The sequence below is a fragment of the Centrocercus urophasianus genome, unplaced genomic scaffold (genome assembly GCF_019232065.1).
Source record: "Centrocercus urophasianus isolate 14NV4802_14NV808 unplaced genomic scaffold, USGS_Curo_1.0 seq_10, whole genome shotgun sequence".
NCBI lineage: Eukaryota > Metazoa > Chordata > Aves > Galliformes > Phasianidae > Centrocercus > Centrocercus urophasianus.
The window spans coordinates 89,981,219-89,999,436 of NW_024884142.1; the positions used below are offsets into that span (position 1 = coordinate 89,981,219).

An 18,218-nucleotide genomic window follows, 5' to 3' on the forward strand; every position below is an offset into this window, starting at 1 on the left:
TGCTGGATTCCTCAGAGTGCAACTAGGTGCAATTTCGTGTGGATTCAGTGTGTGTAATCCCATGTAGGGCATGTAGTCTAATCTTGAGTTGGAAAAGTCCTTGTCTGTAATAATAAAAGACGAGTAAGCTCTCAAGGCCAGATAAAGATTATTTAATAAAAAAAAAAAAAGAGAGAAAAGAAAAGAAAAAACAAGCATTATCTTGCATATTGCAAGGAGGATGTTACACTGACTTATTTTGATCATTTGTTGTCTTTAAGGAAATAATTTAGTCCCAGATCATGGATTAAGTCTGGATATTTCAGGAAGTAAGCTCACGGCAGTACTCACACAGCAGTGTTTGTGCAGACATTCCCAAACATGTTTCTGATCAGGAGAAACAGTTCAATCAGCATGTGCCTAGTAACACCCCTCATCCCTTCCTCCCCAAAAAATTGATGCTTTTGCATTTTACTGTGTATTTCTTCAGAAAGTCAACCCATGCATTTTGGAATAAAATCAAAAATGTTTTCCATTAATTAGCAGACATCTGATTTTGAAAACATAATGGCTTGGTGGGAGGGGGAAGACACATAATGTTATTACTCATATATTTGGTGTGTTTAGCCTGTATTTCACTTAGATGCTATCATATTAAAAACACAAAAACAAACAAACATACAAAAAAAAAACAAAAAACAAAAAAAACAGACTTCAATCTGAACGCAAGGTCTAATGCAGTGATTCCTGTGGTTATTTTGGAATACAGGCAAAGGAGATGCAGCAGATGGTGAAGCTGGAAGCAGAGATGGATCGCAGGCCAGCAACAGTGGTCTAAAGCCTCAACATGCAAATTGAAGTTGGAGAGCATAGCATCCTTGAAATGAGAGCAAAATTCAAAATGTTATTGCAGAGGTAGAAAAGTCAGCTTTTATTTTATTTTATTTTATTTTATTTTATTTTATTTTATTTTATTTTATTTTTTAATATAGAAAGTATAGCTATGGACCACAGAGTTTTAAGTTTGCATTGTTTTGTTTTAACACTGGGCATTGAATTTCCATTGTTGGATGTCCATGATTAGAGTTTCCTTTGTTCAGAAAAACACTAATCAGAAGATGAAGAGCTTGTAAACCCCGTCCTATATTCCTTTTGGTATTTCAGCAGGCAGGTTGTCTGCGTCAGAATTACACAATTGGAGCATTGAAACACAATAGATATTTTTAACATTATCTCATATGGCAAAAAAATTACAGTCGAGTTGTTATTTACCAATTGTGTTCCCATGTGTGCTGTATGATGTAGAAACCTCATGCTGCCACATACCAACAAGTGACTTGCCAGATGTCATCAAGCCCATTCAGCTGGATCTTCTTTCTAGGTCACTGTAATAACATTGGTCCCAATCACTCTAATGAGTAGAGTCTGGGCAATTCTTAGTTATATTTCGAAGTATTTTTCAGGCAGCAGGCAGTAAGCAATTGAAAATTGTATAGCTTTGAAGTACAGTATGTACTAAGCCATCCATCAAATTTACCAACTGTAACAGTAACTTCACGGGATATTTCTGCTATCCTGTGACGTCATTCACAAGTGCCATATCAACCCTGTCATGTCTGAAAGAAGACGTATCCTATGTAAGTTACTGCAACGGTTAGCATGAAGGAAATACAGTGTATTTGTGCCAAAATTGCTCAGTGCTCCAAGGGGTTGTTTTTAGGCACTTTAAGAAAAGTTTACATCGTATGTTGCTTGTACAGAAATTGCGTTTTGATCCTGTTGCTGCAGATCCCAGATATTACAGTTCATTGTAACTTAAAGATTGTTTTAATGGCTTTTGCAAGAAGTTTGTAACTGTGAAAATGTAAAAAGTATTTATACACTTCAGAACCATGACATTGTAGGAAAAAAACCACATACGTGTTGCCACGTGATGAAACTAGTAAGCAGAAATGCTAAGAGTACGTTTGCATGTGATACAAACGCTAATAAGACTGTAATGCCTACTCTGTGACCACAGTCATTCTACTAGCTGGTAAATACTGAATAAATGTATGGCACAGAATCTTGTTTGATTAAACACAACGACTTTTAGCGTAAAAAGGTCTCTCTATGTATGTGTGTATATTAATTACATGGGCATTCTTGATACTTCTAGTAAAAGAAAAGTACATAACTAATTTAATTTTACACAAAAGTATTTATGCAGATTTTCAGAATTTCATATCAGGAATAATCTTTTTATGTCCATTAAATACAAAAACAATTTGCTAATGTGTTGATTTGCATGTTTCCAAAGCTTGCTGTAGTTATTGCAAAACAATGCATGTAAGCATTCTGCTTGGAACTTCTCCATGCTGCCAGTTCGAAGACGACTGCATGGAAAAATGGTAGTTTAGAACAAATCAGATTCCTGATTTCAATGTACTAAGCACCACCTAATTTGTTGTATATGCCTGTACAAATGAATTCTACATATTCCTATAAACAAAATAAATGAAAAGAGATAATTATGTTATTGTCAGTCCTGAGATGAAACTTTCAACTTCTCTAATAAAATCTTAAAATTCAAAACCTCTATTTGTGACCAACAGTGGATTGCAGGGATGGGGTTATTGTTCCCTATGACCTTTTAATATGATGTATTTCCTGTAATGTGCATAGTGTAAATGTATTTATATCATAGTTTATTTATTGAAATGAGTCTTTTTTTCTTTTAAGTGATAGAAGAGCTGTGCAGCGTTGGTCTTTGCAGCACCACAGAACAGCTTGAGTACAGTGTAGCAGCACTACCCCGAGAATACAGCTGAGAGAGAGGTCAGTGAAGTATTTAGGTGTTTAAGGTAGGATGTAAACAAAGCTGTGATGCTCATTTAAAATTCCCATTTTGATGCACATCACCGATGGATGCACCTCCAGCTCTTTATGATCCATAGTGTTTTAGTTGTGTGTGGGCGCACAGAACGGCTGCGCTGGGAGCAGCTATCCCTGCTGCCTCTGAGCATGGCTGGTCCTCTTTTCAAGAGCTGAAGGGAGCTGGGAGCATTTTCAGAGCATGCTGGGCAAGTTTCGGCAGCTCAAAAAAGGCAGCGATTTTTATTATTTCTTAATTAAAAACATCTTCTAAAATACAGCTGGTGAAGGCAGTGCTGTGAGCTAGAATTTAGTATTGGTGCCTACTACAATGGTTTCTAGCCAATTAGGAGAATGAAACGACAAACCAAGTACAGAGAAAATGAAATGGCAAAGCACTGAATATTGCTGGTGTTCCTAGGCTCAGTTACCAACCTAACTGCATACCTCTGCACTTCGTTAAAGAATTAACTGGAAACAGAGGACCTGGCTTCAGTCCACTTTCCCATTTCAAATCAAATCAAGTCTCTCTGTCATAATTCTCTAACAAGTATCACATACATCCTGGAATCAGCTGTTTTAGGAGGAGAAGAAAAGGCTGTCCACAGCCTCCATTTGAGTCTATGGTTGCTGTTCAGCCAGGAGCGAGGCATTGATTGAGTCTGAGAGAAAATGTGTTGCTGTGAAACTGCAGAGCTGGGTTAGCCTCTGATCCGGGCTCAGCTCCCATAGCCATCACTTATTTCATCCACTGACAATTTAGCATAAAATGCAGACAGTAATTTGAAATTAAGTGATGAATTCCATCAACTAAGTATTTTGAAATACTGCTTAAGTAGTATTTGATTCAAAAATTATTTGAAGTTTGGCTGCTAATGTAATGAGGTGAGAATTTCTATTGAGATGAAATAGGCTAATCAATTTGAACATTGATATCGAGTTAAAGCAATTTAAAATATCACTCTCCACTGTAGTAATGGATCCTACTTCACTAAAATTACATCTAAGGAAAAGATAGACTCTCCTTGACTTGATTTCTTCGGACAAATTTGGTGCAGCTGTAAGAGGGAAGGTCACACCACCTTGGCTGCACGGGGTTTTTTCACTCCCACTAAACTGGGAGCTAGTCATTAACTCACCTGTGTTCAAATACAGGTGATACAGGTGAGTTAACAGCCTCCCACCCATCCCACTTGAGTGCAGTCCAAGTGCACTCTTCAAACCACGAAATATTCCTCATGGGCTGATTTCCTTGCAGGCTGCCTGAGGAACGGGCTGGCAGTGGGCAGCACATCCCAGAGCTGCTTGGCTCTTTTTTTTGCTACGGAAGGCCACATGAACACTGCTCTGCAGGCTGGAAGTGGGGGTGCTGCTGAAGCCATGGAAGTTTTTGTTCTGGACTCAGGGCTGTGGGTCAGGCTTGCCCTGCCCCTGGCACAGCTGCTCTCGTTCAGCAACTCTCTGAGTGCCCTCCTGGGTTGAGGGACAGCTGCTCAGCATCATACAATCATTAGGAGGCTTAAAAGCTACTTCAGGAATATTTAAAACTGAGTAAGAGGTTAGAGAACGGAGTGGAGGCTAGTTAAATGCTTCAGTCTTCAGTGAAAGACCTGAAAAGGCATGGCATTAAGCTCTTAAGAGAAATACAGTCTGATGTGCTCAGAAGATCACCTGGAGAAGGTAAGAGTTTTGTTTTTTTTTTTTTTTTTTTTTCTCTAAATAGTTTACTACAACTGTTCTGACTATTAGGAGGGGTAGGAATAATTCTTTATTGCTAAACAAAACATATAGAAAATAACAATATTTAGAATGTAGCATGTGGGAAAGGAGTTCAATGAAATAGTTGCAATCAATCAATGTGTTTTTCCAGCAACTTTTTATTTTTGAAGAGCTAGTTCTCAGTAGGAAAACCCCTCTCTTTGTAGTTATCCTCGGGCAAAGAAAGGGCAGCTTCCCAGAACCAGCAGCCTGCAGCCAGAACTCACCTCAGCACACCTCCTCATGCACAGCTTGGGAGTGCTTCTTCCAGACTCCTTTTTCTGAACTAGAAGAATGAATTACTAGTGAATCTGTGTAAGGCCACGCACTCCAAGTAGCTGCTGTCCCTTCTTTTTATGGAGGGAAAAGGATCCTGCATAGGTCCCAGTTCATTAATAGCTGCTCGTGACTTCTGGCTTGTAAGGAGTGGGGCGCGCCCTTCTCTTCGTAGCTTTGTGATCGGGGGTGGCATCACGCTGTAGCACTCCCTGTGCGAGGCAGAGAACTCGTATTTCCATATCGCTTAGCGGTACGGGGAAGGCGAAAAGGGCGGCTGGAAGGGCCGTGCTGCGGGCAGCTTCGCCAGGAGCGCCGGTCGCGCAGTCGAGCTGGGGTAGAAGAGGGAACCGTTGTTGGGAATAGGCGGCTTGTCCAGCCCGGGGCGGCCGCAGCGCTGTTGCCTGCGTATCCATTGCTCGGTGCCGAAGCGTGCCCGAAATGCCCCTTTGCCTCTAGCCCTAGCACGCCTCCCCGGCGGTGTGGGTGCTGCCGGTGAGCGCTGGCCCGAGATTTCAGGTGTGCCCCCGGCCCTCTACAAAAGGGTGCCGGCCTCACTCCTGACACTGCCGTACAAAAATAGCTGCCCGTTTCGTTCTAAATTAACACGCTAAGCAGCTGCTCGCCTTCGATGAAATTATTGCCGGTCCGTGAGCAGCCTGGACTATATAACCCTTCCTCCATCCGCGGAGGACGGCCGCCGACCCGGTTTAGCTGCTCGCATCCCGCGAACGGCGGCTCCGGCCGCGTTCAGCCCCGCTCCGAACGCCTGTCGGGCAGCCCCCGGCCGCCTGCCCGAGGTCCCCGCTCTCTGCCGGCATCCCCGCGGGGATCCCCGCGAGCCCCTCCGCCGAGCGCCGCCCAGGGGAAGCCCGGCTCCGCTCCCCGCACCGCCCCGTCCCTCAGCGTTGGCACCTCCATCACCGCCGGCATCTCCCCTCCTCCTGTCCTCCCCCTCCCCGCACACCCACACACTCTTCCCTATCCCTCCTCCCCGGCACTCCGCGTCGGAGCGCTTTAGAAGCTTGTGCGGCTCCTCGGATAGGAAGGGCTGGAGCTTTTTACGAATTGCTTTTCCCTTTGTTTTTTTCTTCCTCTCCTCCGGAGCGGACCCACTCGGAGCAGCCGCCGCCGCGGGCACGCCGGGACGAACAGGGAGGATGGCCGCGGGGCGCCTCCCGGGGCTGCTCTTGCTCTTGCGTGAGTACCACGATACCCCACTCGCCCCTCCGTCGCGACCCGGAGTCATGTCGCGATGCAGCCGGCGCTGAAACAGTTCCGGTGCCGCTTAGCCCCGGTCCTGCTTCACCGCCACCGGCCGCTCCAGCGCCCGCTCCGTCTCGACAGGGCAGTCGGGTCGTGGGGGCGGCCGGAGGGGCGAAGGGCCGGGGGCTGCCGCTCAGCTCCTCTGTACCCGCAGACTCCGTGGCTCGTCTGGCTGCCGAGCAAGAAGTTGAAAACCTCTCCGGGCTCTCCCCTAACCCCGAAAAGGATATCTTTGTGGTGCGGGAGAACAGGACGACGTGCCTCATGGCGGAATTCGCCGCCAAGTTCATCGTCCCTTACGACGTGTGGGCAAGCAACTACGTGGATGTGAGTGGGGCCGAGGGAGCGGTTCGGGTGGGCGGCGGGGCTGGGGGGCGGCCGCGGGGTCACTCGTCTGAGTCCCGCTCCCCATTGGCAGCTGATCACGGAGCAAGCCGACATCCCGCTGTCGCGGGGCGCCGAGATGAAGGGCAAGTGCGGCACCAACGAGTCGGAGCTGGAGATCTCGTGGTTGGAGCGGGCGTACACCCTCAAACTCTTCTTCTTGAAGGTACGGGACTGTCCCCGCAGGTGCGGGAGGTGCGCGGCCGCGTTGCGGGGCCCTGACCAACCCTGTCCCCGCAGGAGGGGCACAACACGTCCCGCGGGCCGGAGGCTTTCTGGAGGCTCAGCCGGATCCAGTTCGCCTATGACACCTCGGAGCGCACCTACTTCAAGGATGCCGTCAGCCGTAAGCGCCCAGAGCACAGCGCTGCAAAGCGCATCTGGGGACCGGTAGCGTGGGGGCGGGAGGGGGGGGAGGGGTGGGAACGCACCCGCCCGACAACTCGCGACCGGGTGCCGCTTCTGAACCCCGTATTCATTTTTCCCTTTTTTATTTTGTATTTGCGTTTATAATCGCCCGCGGTTGCGGCGGAAGGGAGAGCCGAGCTGTAGCTCTGCCCACAGCCCTCCCGCGGCGTCCGGGAGTGCGGGGACAGCGGCTCCGGCTCTGCTTCCGTCCTGGCGGTGCTTGGCTCCCGCAGCAGCCTGTGAGGCTACTTTTTAAATCCGTCCTGATGGCTGTTGAGTAGGTGGGAAAAGCAGCTGTTTCCCCCTGATAGTGATGAAACGGACGTCGATGTTCTTAGCGCATCCACACCTGACAGCGGTCGAGTCATCCCTCAGTGGGTTTCCTTTCTTTCGGCTTTCGTTTGAGTTTTATCTTTCTTCTGTTCAGAAATGAGTCATCTTGCACTGAAAATTATAATATTGTCCTTCGTGATTATTTTTTCTTTAGCAAGGCTTTCAAACTCCAGTGCCCTGTGCATGATGAGTTTATGGCATGAGACTTGCTGGTTGTCGAGCTGTATTTCCCAGTTTTTTTTGTTTTTGTTTTTTTTTTTTTTCCCCTTACTGGTTGTGTCCCCAGAATATGGTGGTGACAGTGGCTCAGCACCCTCTGCGGATTCAAAACACTTGCTGCCTTTCTTTGCTGCTGGAGGGGAACAAAGGGCTGCAGAAAAGTGGGAGGCTTCCCTTATTCCACCTTGCTGAGCTGCTTTCCACTTTCCTTTGTGAAACATGCTTGAAATAATAAGAAACAATTCTCTTGTAATTTATACTTTGGTGAAATAACCACCTTTGTCTTTGGGAAGGATGTTATGGCCTATATTGCTCTGCAGTAAGACCCTCAAACTGCATTGCTGATTCCACCTGAATTCAGGGTTGAATTACAGCTGCTGGAATTGCTCTTTCTCAAGCACAGGGAGCATGAGTACAGTCTGAAGCTGTTGCCTGCACGGGCATCAATACCCACCCTACCTATGGCTTTATGGACTTCAAGTCCTGTGGAAGCAGTTGTGACCAGGTGGCTGCAGAGTGGGTATTGTCCCAGCTGCATGGGGGAGACGTGCAGACTGCATGATGCTGTCCCAGGAGAAATGCTGCTTTGAGAGCACTGAAGCGTTCAGCCACCATGTGGCATACCCAGTGTTCAGTGTATTAGCTTTGTTATAATAAAGTCACATTGGTTCCTCTAGAGGCAGGGCTTGACCTTGGCTCTTTCTGCTCTTTGGCAGCTGGGAAGCACACAGCCAGTTCCCATCGGCTCTCTGCCTTGGTCACCCCAGCGGGGAAGTCCTATGAGTGCCAGGCACAGCAGACAATCTCCCTCATCTCCAGTGATCACCAGAAGTCTGTGCAGCTCTTGTTGTCTGAAGTCCGCATCCAGCCCTTTGACATCACTGCGGATTTTGTCTTCAGTGAAGGTAAGGCATGGGATGAAGACGTGTCTTGTGTCTCCATGGCTCTTTATTTCCTTGAGGAACCTGGGTCCCATCTTTATCGCAACGCTATTGCCTCCTTGGGGTGGGTTGTCAGTGGTCCTTGGATGGACTTCAACTTCTATGAGTTCAGCCCAGCTGTTTGGTTGCTGCACAAGCTGTCATGGCACGAGCATTAGCTTTTTAAGACCCCATCTAGCTGGGTTGGCAGCCAGTCCCCAGGGAGCCCCATGGGGTAGAAGGGTCTCCTCAGCGTCACCAGAGCTGCTTACAGGACAGCTCCAGGGTCCTGAGCCACGGCACATTGAGGGAAGATTGGGAAGAGTTTGTGATGTACATGTCAAGGATGATAGAAGTGTAGGAGGGACTTGGCAAGAGACCTCCAGATGCTGGTGGTCTTCCCTGTGTTCTTGGTTTAGGCAGGAAGTCTTTGCTTCAGTGTTTGCTGCTGTGCTAGGTGAGCTGAAGTTCAACGTGTCCCTGTGTGCAGTCCCTGTGCTAATGGCTTGTGGGGTCTGGAGGAAGGTTGGTGCTTGGGGATGTCTGTGTGAGGAGCAGATGAGGGTGGCAGGAGCTGGATGGATGCAGTGGCTCAGGAGAAAGCTGTAAAGCTTTGGTCTTTCTTGATGCAATGAGCTGCCTGCCTTGAGATTTGCCTTCAGGGGTTATAATGACACGTTTATCCTGAGGAAGATGTGGAGCTCCTTTTCCATAGGTTTCGCCTTTGGTTTCCCTCGGGTTGGATGAGCATGTTGCTCTAAGTATTTGTGCTTCAACACCAGGTCCTTTGTTATAGTATTGCTTCAGCAAAATATTTAACACCATTGTTTTAATGAGATGCAAGAGAAAATTGTAATAGCCAAATCTTTTAACAGCAGGCTTAGAAGATGGTAGTGTTATTTTCAAGCTCAGCATTAAAATCATAGGCCTTTATTATTTGGCATGTGGGAAATACTGCGGAACACATGCCGAGCGCTTTGTGACTCACGTTCCTTTCCCCGCTGTAGTAAATGCTTGCTATTGTGTGCTCTGGCTCTGGCAGTGCTCCCCAGGTCTGAGTTGCTCAGGGTAAGGCCAGTTTTGGATGGAATTGGTTTTATCTGTGTAACAAATATGTTGTGGGTTTTTTTTTTTTCTTTTTTTGTAGAAATAGCATCGTATTTTTGCATAGGCTGCAGGGAGAAAAAGGTAGAATTCCATAGTCTGCTATCACTTTTGTTGCACGTTTTCGTCCTTTCTTGTTCCTAGAGATCCAGACTCCCTTTAGTTGGGGGTTGGCTGGACAGGCTGAAGGTAAGAGGGTGTTTAAAATACACAGAATGGGGCTGAAGCTGTGCTGCAGTGTCAGTGTGATACTGCGCTTGGAGCGTGATAGCTCGCAGTTACAGCAATCAGGCTCTGCATTTGTTGCCAAAGGGGATAGCTTCTCTTCTTGTGATAGGCTCTTTTGGTATCAGTCTGTAAATATTCTATTTCATTATTGGTATTTATTATTACTATATGGCTTGGTTTGCTCGTTTTTATGCAGGTCATGGGGAGACCTCAGCTGATGTTGCAATTCTAAAATGCATGTGGGGAATTCCTCCTTCTGAGCACTATTTCTGCCTTGGGCAAGCTTTCTGGTTTGTTGCTGTTCCTCTTGTTATTAAATTACCTCTTTTGATGTAATTCCATTGGAGCACCTGGAAAGGATGGCCAGGAATGCTGGATAGTGGTTGTCTAAGAGCGGAGCTCCAGCCCTGGCTGCGGCACAGCCCTGCAGTCTGCTGTGTGCTCACCACATGCATGGCAGAACGTGATCCTTTGTGGGATCTGAGAATCACTGCCAATCTGAAATTACAGTAATTAGCCTTCTCCTTTTTGGTTCATTAATTTCCCATTAGGTAAAATTCCTATTAATTATGAACAAGCTACAGAACATTCTAAAATATTTTTTTTTTACCGGAGAATGAGACCTGCTAGAGCGGGAGAATCGTCTTACACTGCAAAGTAGCGGTGGGCAATGGACTCATCATTCATCCTCGTTGTCCTGCCTGGAGGAGATTAAGGAACTTGCATTGATCAGATTACTTTCAATTTTTGAATGCCAGAAGTGCTGGGATTACTATTATTTTTTTAAGATACTGCTTTCAACCAGTGCATGGACATATAGATACTCCTTTACACTTTTCAGTGTAGAAGGTCTTTAATGTCCCTTCTAATGTAGGCCATTCTATGAAAGCAGCAGAATTTTTCATTCTGAAATTGGGATTCTTTTTTTAACAGGAAGTGTGCATTTCTTCAGCTTTAAAATCAGCAAAAAGAGAACTAAAGCAAGAGAGTGAGAGGAGAGCATCTAGAGGGGAGAAGGAGCCGCACAAACTCTTTTGATTTCCATGAAAATCCTCCAAAATGCAGGCACACTGGAATCCAGAGGCAGGCAATGGGTCGTCTTCCTCCTAAGCAGCCCCAAATGTGAGTGGTTTTCTCAGGGCAGCCCCCCTTTGTGAGGCGTAGGGCCACAGCTAAAAAGCACAAGGCTGCCCTTTTTTTTTTTTAAAAAAAAAAAAAAAAAAAAAAATTAAAAAAAAATAATAAAAAAACACAAATTGCTTACAAAAACCCATCTCAAAAATCCATCTTGCCATGCCAAGCACTGCCGGGCTGTTCTTCCATCCGTTTCACAGCCCTTGCACCAGATCTTGGGCTTGCAGTTGTGACTGCGGAAAAATGCTGTCTGATGGGTTTTTTTTTTTTTTTAATTTTTTTTTTTTTTTTTCCTTGCTGCTGTTTGTTCTGCCGAAGGAGGCTGAAACAAGAAAATGGGCCTGGTGAGTGGTTTTGTAGCCTACTGCTGAAATTGGACGAGCATTCACCATAGAAACCGTGGCGGTACGTGAGCTGCGGTGCCTCATGCTGCCTGGAGTCTCAGCACAAAGGAATAGAGCACACCTGGGTGCATCCTTTGTCATCCTCCTGCAGCTCTGTATGGGGCTATGAGGTGGTCCCGGGGGGCAGCCAACCTCACAGCATCACCCTGACTTACTGCATAGTGAGAATTCCCAGGGAACCTTTGCACCCTGCTGAACTGAGTGGAAACCTCAGCAGTTTGGGAAAATGCTGAGATCTGTGTGACCTGAACCAAAATCTCAGGGAAAATGAAATGGAAAGGGGCTGTTTTCCTGCAGAAACTATTGATATAATGTGTAGGTGTGTTTAAAGTGACAGTTTTTAATTTGCTGTGCACTGAGCAGTGCTTCTGCCCACGCTAGGGTTGCTCAGGTCAGATGCCTGAGTGTGGCGCTGCCTGTAATTCCTGCGCTCTTTTTTTCTGACACACATCTTTTCTGACAGGGTGGGAATAGCACCTGCTGCTGCATCCTTGCAGGACTGCAGGCCTCAGCATGTGCGTTGCCTTATCTTCTAAAGATGAAAGTGCAGTATTGATGTTGAAGGATAGAGTTATAGATGTGAAAAGATGTATTATAATATGAATGCAGTGTTCATATGGTGTTAAAGTACAAAATTCATCCCCTAAGCTCGCAGTAGCTGTAGTGCTGAGCAGATGGTGCTGTGCTTAGTGCTTTGGGCACCTTCCTGCTGGGCTCCCTGCAGCTCAGCCCCGCTTCCCTATGCTCTGAGAGCAGAGTCTCAGTCAGTGTCAGTGTCTATCTCTAGTGGGACAGAGTGGATGTGTTTGGGTAAGGGTAGGTGCCCGGCTGCCTGCAATGCCTGGCTGGGGGGCAGCATGCTATGCGGTGTGCTGCTGGAGAGCAATAGCTTTGCCTTGGTTCTTTTTTATTTTTTTATTTTTTCTTGTTGGTGTATTTTTATTTTCTTATAATCCTCTTTTAAAAAGTGTCATGAAAAAGAGCTATCTTCCGTGGCTGCTTGCAAGAACTGACACCTTTGTGAGTTGTGACTCAGAGACTTAAATACAGCCTGTGGACGTGAGTTTTGGCTATGTCTTCTGATAAATGTTGTGCTTTGTACCAATTTGCTTTTGCAGTAGATAGAAATGCAGGTGCTTCAGAGTTGGGTTAGTCCTAGGGCTTTTGGCTTGGGCTTTTGCTCTGCCCACAGACTTTCACATTGACCCTGTTCTTCTGAAAATCCAGCACTGCTCCTGTTTAAGGAAATGAGTGTGGGCAAACCTGCCATGTTTGAGCACAGGTGGGTGCCCTCAGCTGGGGATACAGCAGACTTGTTGCAGTGCTCTGTAGTATTTAAGCAGAGTGCTTACCCATCCGCTTCTTTGCGCCTACGCACAGTTGGGGTCAGATCTGACCACGGCTGTTCCTGCAGTTGGTACCAAGCAGCTGCTGAGGCTCTGCTCAGTATTGTGAGCCCAGTCAGGCCTCACCATCCTGAACTGGGGGGAATTCCATAGAGCTCTGGGAACCTGATTTGGTTTTCTGTCTTTTCTGTTTCGTTTTGTTCCCCTTTCTTCCTACTACAAACAAAACCCCTGCATTGCAGCAACTGCTGAACTGCCCGTAACAGTCCCAGTGATTAATTGCTCCTCTGATGGAACAGTGAGCAACTGGAACTGAAAGAATACTTCCTTGTCAGACTGCATCTCACTTTTGCTTTTATGTTTCACTTTATTTGTGGCTTGAAATGTTCCCAAACGCATTGCGGGGATGTGGGCTTCACTCTGGAAGGCGGTGTGTCTCCAGAGGTGCTGGCAGCACTGGAAATACAGTTACGTCCCTGCTGTCCCCTCCTGCCTGTGCTGAAAGGTGTCATGGTTTTTCCTGCTTCTAGCAGTAGGTATTTTGAAAGAGTAGGCTGCAGGGTTTGCTATTCCAGCTATTCCAGATCTCTGCATCTTGCTGCATTGCATCAGCTGCTAGGGGAACCCATCTGGTGTCTCATGATGGGAGGACTTCGTGGTGCCCTTTTTTGAGTGTCTGATATAACTTCTTTTTTCTGCCTCTTTCTTTTGGAAACTTACTGCTACTTCCATTGTTGACAGTAGAATTCTGGCACAGTGAATAAGAGAAGCCAGGCACTGGAGCACTGTCCCTACTGTGCTGATAGATTTATTCTTAAGGGCTGGCTTTCTTGTTTTGGTATGGCAGCTCCACCTTGGCACCACCAGTACCGCCTGAGCATCAGCATGGACAAGTGAGATTTTAAGGAAGTAAATCATGAACCTATTGCCTGTAATAGGCTGTGTGTGGCAGCATAAAGGAGCTGAATTAAAAGGATACTGTTTTCCACTTTTGGTGACTTTGCATTTGCAAGCTAAATAGAGAAGTGTTTTCCCATATTGCAGTGATAACTTTCTAGGGGTTTATTGAATGATGGTGAGGATTTGCAGGCCAGGGGGTAAACCAGAAGGGAGGCTCATGATGCTTCTGTTCGTCCTTTTCTGTATTTGACAAACAAGAGTGGCTGCTGTGATGCTGCTTGTCCACAAGTGCAGTGCTCTCCAGTACTGGGACACTGCCCTCAGGCAGCTCGCAGGGAGGGGCAAGGGGCTGGTGGGTCTATCAGCCCACAGGCAGAGGGGAAAAACCCTTTTAGTAAAAGCAGGGTCAGACTGATTGCAGGTTTAAGGCATGCTGAAGTCAAGACCTTGTGATTATCACCTTCATGGTCTCTAAATAAACAGAACAGGGTGAGGAAGCTTGCTCTTGCTGTCCTGCTCCCAGCGCTGGTGCTCTATTAGGATGGCAGAGCTTTGAAGAATAGTTTATGGTCTGAAAGCACTTTATTCCACTGTGTCAGCTGGCATGGTAAAAGACTCTTCCTCTCCCTCCAAACCTGTACTGTTTGTGATTTCGGTTTCCTCCAAAGCAATTGATTTTTCTCCCCAGGACTCTGATGACTGCTGCTGTCTCTCTTTGTTGGTGTAGCTATTTTTGCTATGCAGGGATCCTGGTGTGCAGCTGACTTCTACAGGACAGCTTCTCCAACATTTGCCGTGTCTCACTCATTTCTCTCTTTATCTCCCTTTCATTTTTCCCCTTGCAGAACACAAGTGCCCGGTTGACCAGAGGGAGCAGTTAGAAGAAACCCTGCCTCTGATTTTGGGCCTGATACTGGGGTTGGTTATTGTGATAACCCTCTGTGTTTACCACATCCACCATAAGCTCACAGCCAACCAAGTGCAAATCCCTCGTGACAGATCTCAGTACAAACACATGGGATAGGCGACAGGACGCAGCAGCACGGATATTCATCAGGTAGACAAAGCAAAAGCATTTTTTTCTTTGGGAGAGAAAAGGTTATGGGGGAGGAAGAGATGGTATTCACAACACCCAACTGCAAGTATGTCGTGGAGACAGAGGAGGTTAAGCTTCTATATAGTGAGTGCACAGACTCAGCTGTCTCCGTAAGACAATTAAGCATGTCTGATTTCAGGACTCTGTCTGTGGCAGTAGGTGCTGTGAATACCTTCTTCATCAGCTGAACCCAACACCTGCAGACAAGTACTTCATGTGTCAAAGTCTACCACCAGGGGCAAAATGGTTTTGTTTCTTCCTTTTTTCTTTATTCCTCAAGGGATTCTTACCTCCCCATCGCTGTTCTTTGCATCTGTTCACCCTCTGTGTTTGTGTATTTCCAGAGAGCAGGACTGGGGGGACTTGGCCATCGCGTGGACTTCATTAAGGTCCTCTGAGAAAGGGGCTCCAAACTCATTGCTGGCATTTGCACTCATGTTAAGGAAATCACAAAAAGGTATGGGGATGTGTCAGGAAAAGTTCAGGCCAGATCCTCAAGCTGCTGTATACTGTAGTACTGCAGCCAGCTGAGGAACTGACCCCACATGGGAGGGGGAGTGAAGAAAATTTGTTTTTGCTTCCTGCGCCACATCTGAATTAAATTTAACTTAAACTTAACACACAAACAAAAGAAACGCACACAAAAAAGAGTATTGATACACAAACTATAAAGAGCCATGCTACTGCAAGTCAACTGAGAAATGCTTCTGGCTGGACATTCTGCACGTATTGTGATTGTTGAGATGTTACATTGCTACTTGCAACTGATACCTTCACAGTGAGACAGAAACAAACAAAAAAGAAAACAGAACTATTCACATTACTATGCAGATTATTCAGGTATAATCTAACATAACAGAAAAAATGTAAGGAAACTCTTGGAATCTAACCTGAAATGTAGGCCATTTTTAAATGAATTAAAACATGTACATATAGCGTACTTGATTTCCGTTGTTATTTTGAAATGCTCTAATACTTTGTGCCAGAGCTGTGGTATCTAAGGGGGGCAGGTGTGACAATGGGCAGTCAGGTGGAATGCTATTCAGTGTAGATTGTTGTTCTAGCAGTATTTTGGTACAGATGGATTGGTGATGTATTCTGCGGGTGCTTGATGTTCTGTTGCTTATAGGCCATTTCCAGTGTTCTGATCTCAACCACTTCTTTCTTACATGTGTTGTGGGTGATGGCATGTTTTGTTTGGTACCACCCAGTTCCCACTGAAACCTTTGTCTTCCCTTGGCTCCTCAGGCCTTATCTTAGCTAAGGGAATGGAAATAACATCTTGTTCTGCTTGAGCCGAATCAGCAACTCTCTCTTCAGCTTAAAATGGAATGATGAGCTAAGAAAAGTACTAAGTTCAGTGTTGAAACTGTAACTTGGATTGAGATGTATTTACAGCAAAAGTATGCTTGGGTTGGATTTTCCAGCCACGTGGCAATAGTAAAATTAAAGCACTGCTGTGCTACAGTGGAAGAGCGGCTGTCAGTCTGCAGTCCCACCACCTGTAATGCCAAAGGGCTGCCTGGTGAGGCACAAACCAGGGTGTGGGCAGTGCAGAAGCTGTTGGCTTTTCACTGTATGTCAGTGTGGCTGACTTAAGGTCTGACATAGAAGACTGAAGATTTGGGTAACCCATCCATGCTTGCTTAAAATCCCAACAGAGAACTCTTTACATCTTTCACTTCAAACCATATTTTTGCTAAGTTACTGAGTTTTCCGTCAATTGATGATTTTCCAAACTCCTTTTTTGAAATTCTTTAGAAGTTCAAAAAGCTGTCTGCAGTAACTTGAGGATGGCAGTGCTTCCACTGTGAGCTCATTTATTTTTAAATTTTTTACATTTCAGTTTGTGTTTAGTTTTCAGTCATAGATGGCTTATCACGAGTTAGCTGCAAACCAAACAAAAACTTTGCTTTGTGGTTGTTTATGAACACATGGTAGAACGTGCATAAATTCGAGGAACTCATCAACCTACTAAGCTCTATAAGGACCTGTAGTAATTAAGTACTTACTGAAACAGCTGTTAAGGACTTCCAAAGTACTCATGAATAGAACTTTCATTATAATTTTTGATGTATTTCTGAGGAAGGGAGTTATGCTGCCAATAAATGCCCTGGCCTCTGCTCCTGCAGTTACAAGTATTTGTGAATGGCTGTAGAACGGGTGAGCTGAGGAAAATGCACTGTTTATTAGTGACAACAGGAGCACGAGGTAAGTGGTGTTGGTTATGTGCTGCTTTTGACTGGCTCTGGCTTCACCCTAGGGACAGTTTCTCAAAGGATGATGGTGAGTGCATTTTGAAACCTTTACTGATGTTGACAACCGAAAGCACATGGCCTAATGCAAACGAGCAACTAATGGCAGAGATAAAGCTAACTGATGCCACTCCTGGGGTAGCTGAGTAATGTTTTAGGGCCATGTAAAGAGGGGAAAAAAAGATTGCCTCGGGGACAGGAAGAGAAGCTGGAAATGTTTCAGTGGGCTCAGTTCTTCTGGAGTACTTCAGATACAACACTGTGTGGGTCTGCCAACTGTTTCTCATAATTTTTGGTACTTTATGGCTGACTGCAGAGGGATGCCTGCATGTTCCTGCCAAATGTCACCAGCGCCAACGTACTGAGCAACAAAAGCCTTCTTTTGTGTGTTTTGTAAAGACTGTGTGTGTGTGCACATATGTGTCTGTGTTATGTCATAGGGTTCATGGATTCATGGCTGACTCCTACTGCCTTGCTTCCAGGGCCTACCCTCACATTTCTCTAACTTCATCACTTGCTTCAGCTGGCAGGGACACAATGGTGACTTCTGCCAGAGGGAAGGTTTGTTCTGTGCAAGGAGAAAGTGAAGGGGAGGCTGCTGTGGAGAACAGGGGGTGTTTCTGTCCCAGGCAGCACGGCCTCCTCAGGGACTGGAGGGGCTCTGAGAGAAAAAATAATCTGTACCCCACGTCAAGGAGTTCTGCATAGACTGAGGAGCTCAATTTCTGTGATTATTTCTTGCCATCATTTTTCTCCACACTCTGTGATCTCCTGGTTAAGGTAATTTAACAATGATGTCAGGGGCCCCTTACCTGAGCATTATGCATCTTCCAACTTGCAGTTCTTCAGGTTAAATTTAATATATTTGCATCTACATACAAGGAACCTTCTTCTGGCTACTGGCTTGGCCAAGCAGTCTGTGACATTATGCACAACTTAGAAAAGACACAGAAGACATGGAAAACAACCACAGTGGAAGTAAAATTATGTATTAATTTATTTAACTTGCATGTGCATTGTCTCACCAGTAGCTGGTGATCACAAAAAAAAAAAAACCAATAACCTTTGCACCCAACAAAACTTTCCATAAACTCAATGAACACTGTCTGAAGTATCTAATGATAAGAAAGTTGCAAAAAAATTCTCCACTTGAACAGTCTAAAGTGTGCTGAGTATTAAAGAGGAAAACCCACCAACCCCATTTTTATTCAAAGATGGTTTAAAAAAGTTTGACTTGGTCTAGTATTACAGTTTCTCCTATATGCCACTGCCCCTACCTGTGCAGCCTTTTTTTTTCCTGAGTTGTCAAGACTACAAAATACAAACTCTTAAAAACTCCACAGCTGCCCTGCTTT

General features: G+C 45.7%; 2 protein-coding genes across 7 annotated transcripts in view; both read left to right on the top strand.

Annotated features, from left to right (window-relative positions):
• The window catches only part of PLCB4 (phospholipase C beta 4), a 239,374-nt gene extending 233,777 nt beyond the window's left edge, over positions 1–5,597 (top strand). For 3 of the 5 annotated variants that reach the window (XR_006168825.1, XR_006168831.1, XR_006168828.1), the window contains 3 exons: positions 749–894; positions 2,701–2,796; positions 4,091–5,597. Coding sequence is in view for 1 of the 5 variants with exons in the window: in XM_042818940.1 (XP_042674874.1) it covers positions 749–837 (89 nt within the window). In the remaining 4 variants the exon portion in view is untranslated. Of the gene's footprint in view, positions 1–748; positions 2,554–2,700; positions 2,797–4,090 lie in introns of those variants that run through there. The other 2 variants (XR_006168830.1, XM_042818940.1) reach the window with 2 other exon arrangements.
• A 146-nt stretch (positions 5,598–5,743) lies between these two features.
• Positions 5,744–15,677, top strand: LAMP5 (lysosomal associated membrane protein family member 5). 2 transcript variants are annotated; one of them, XM_042820360.1, is made up of 7 exons: positions 5,744–6,066; positions 6,287–6,459; positions 6,551–6,682; positions 6,757–6,862; positions 8,193–8,381; positions 14,358–14,569; positions 14,953–15,675. In XM_042820360.1, exons 1-6 carry the CDS (start codon positions 6,027–6,029, stop codon positions 14,534–14,536), a joined length of 819 nt encoding a protein of 272 aa, XP_042676294.1. In that variant the 5' UTR covers positions 5,744–6,026; the 3' UTR covers positions 14,537–14,569; positions 14,953–15,675. The 2 variants fall into 2 exon arrangements, with proteins under 2 accessions (XP_042676294.1, XP_042676284.1); XM_042820350.1 differs by having other exon boundaries at positions 14,358–15,677.
• Positions 15,678–18,218: the final 2,541 nt, after the last annotated feature.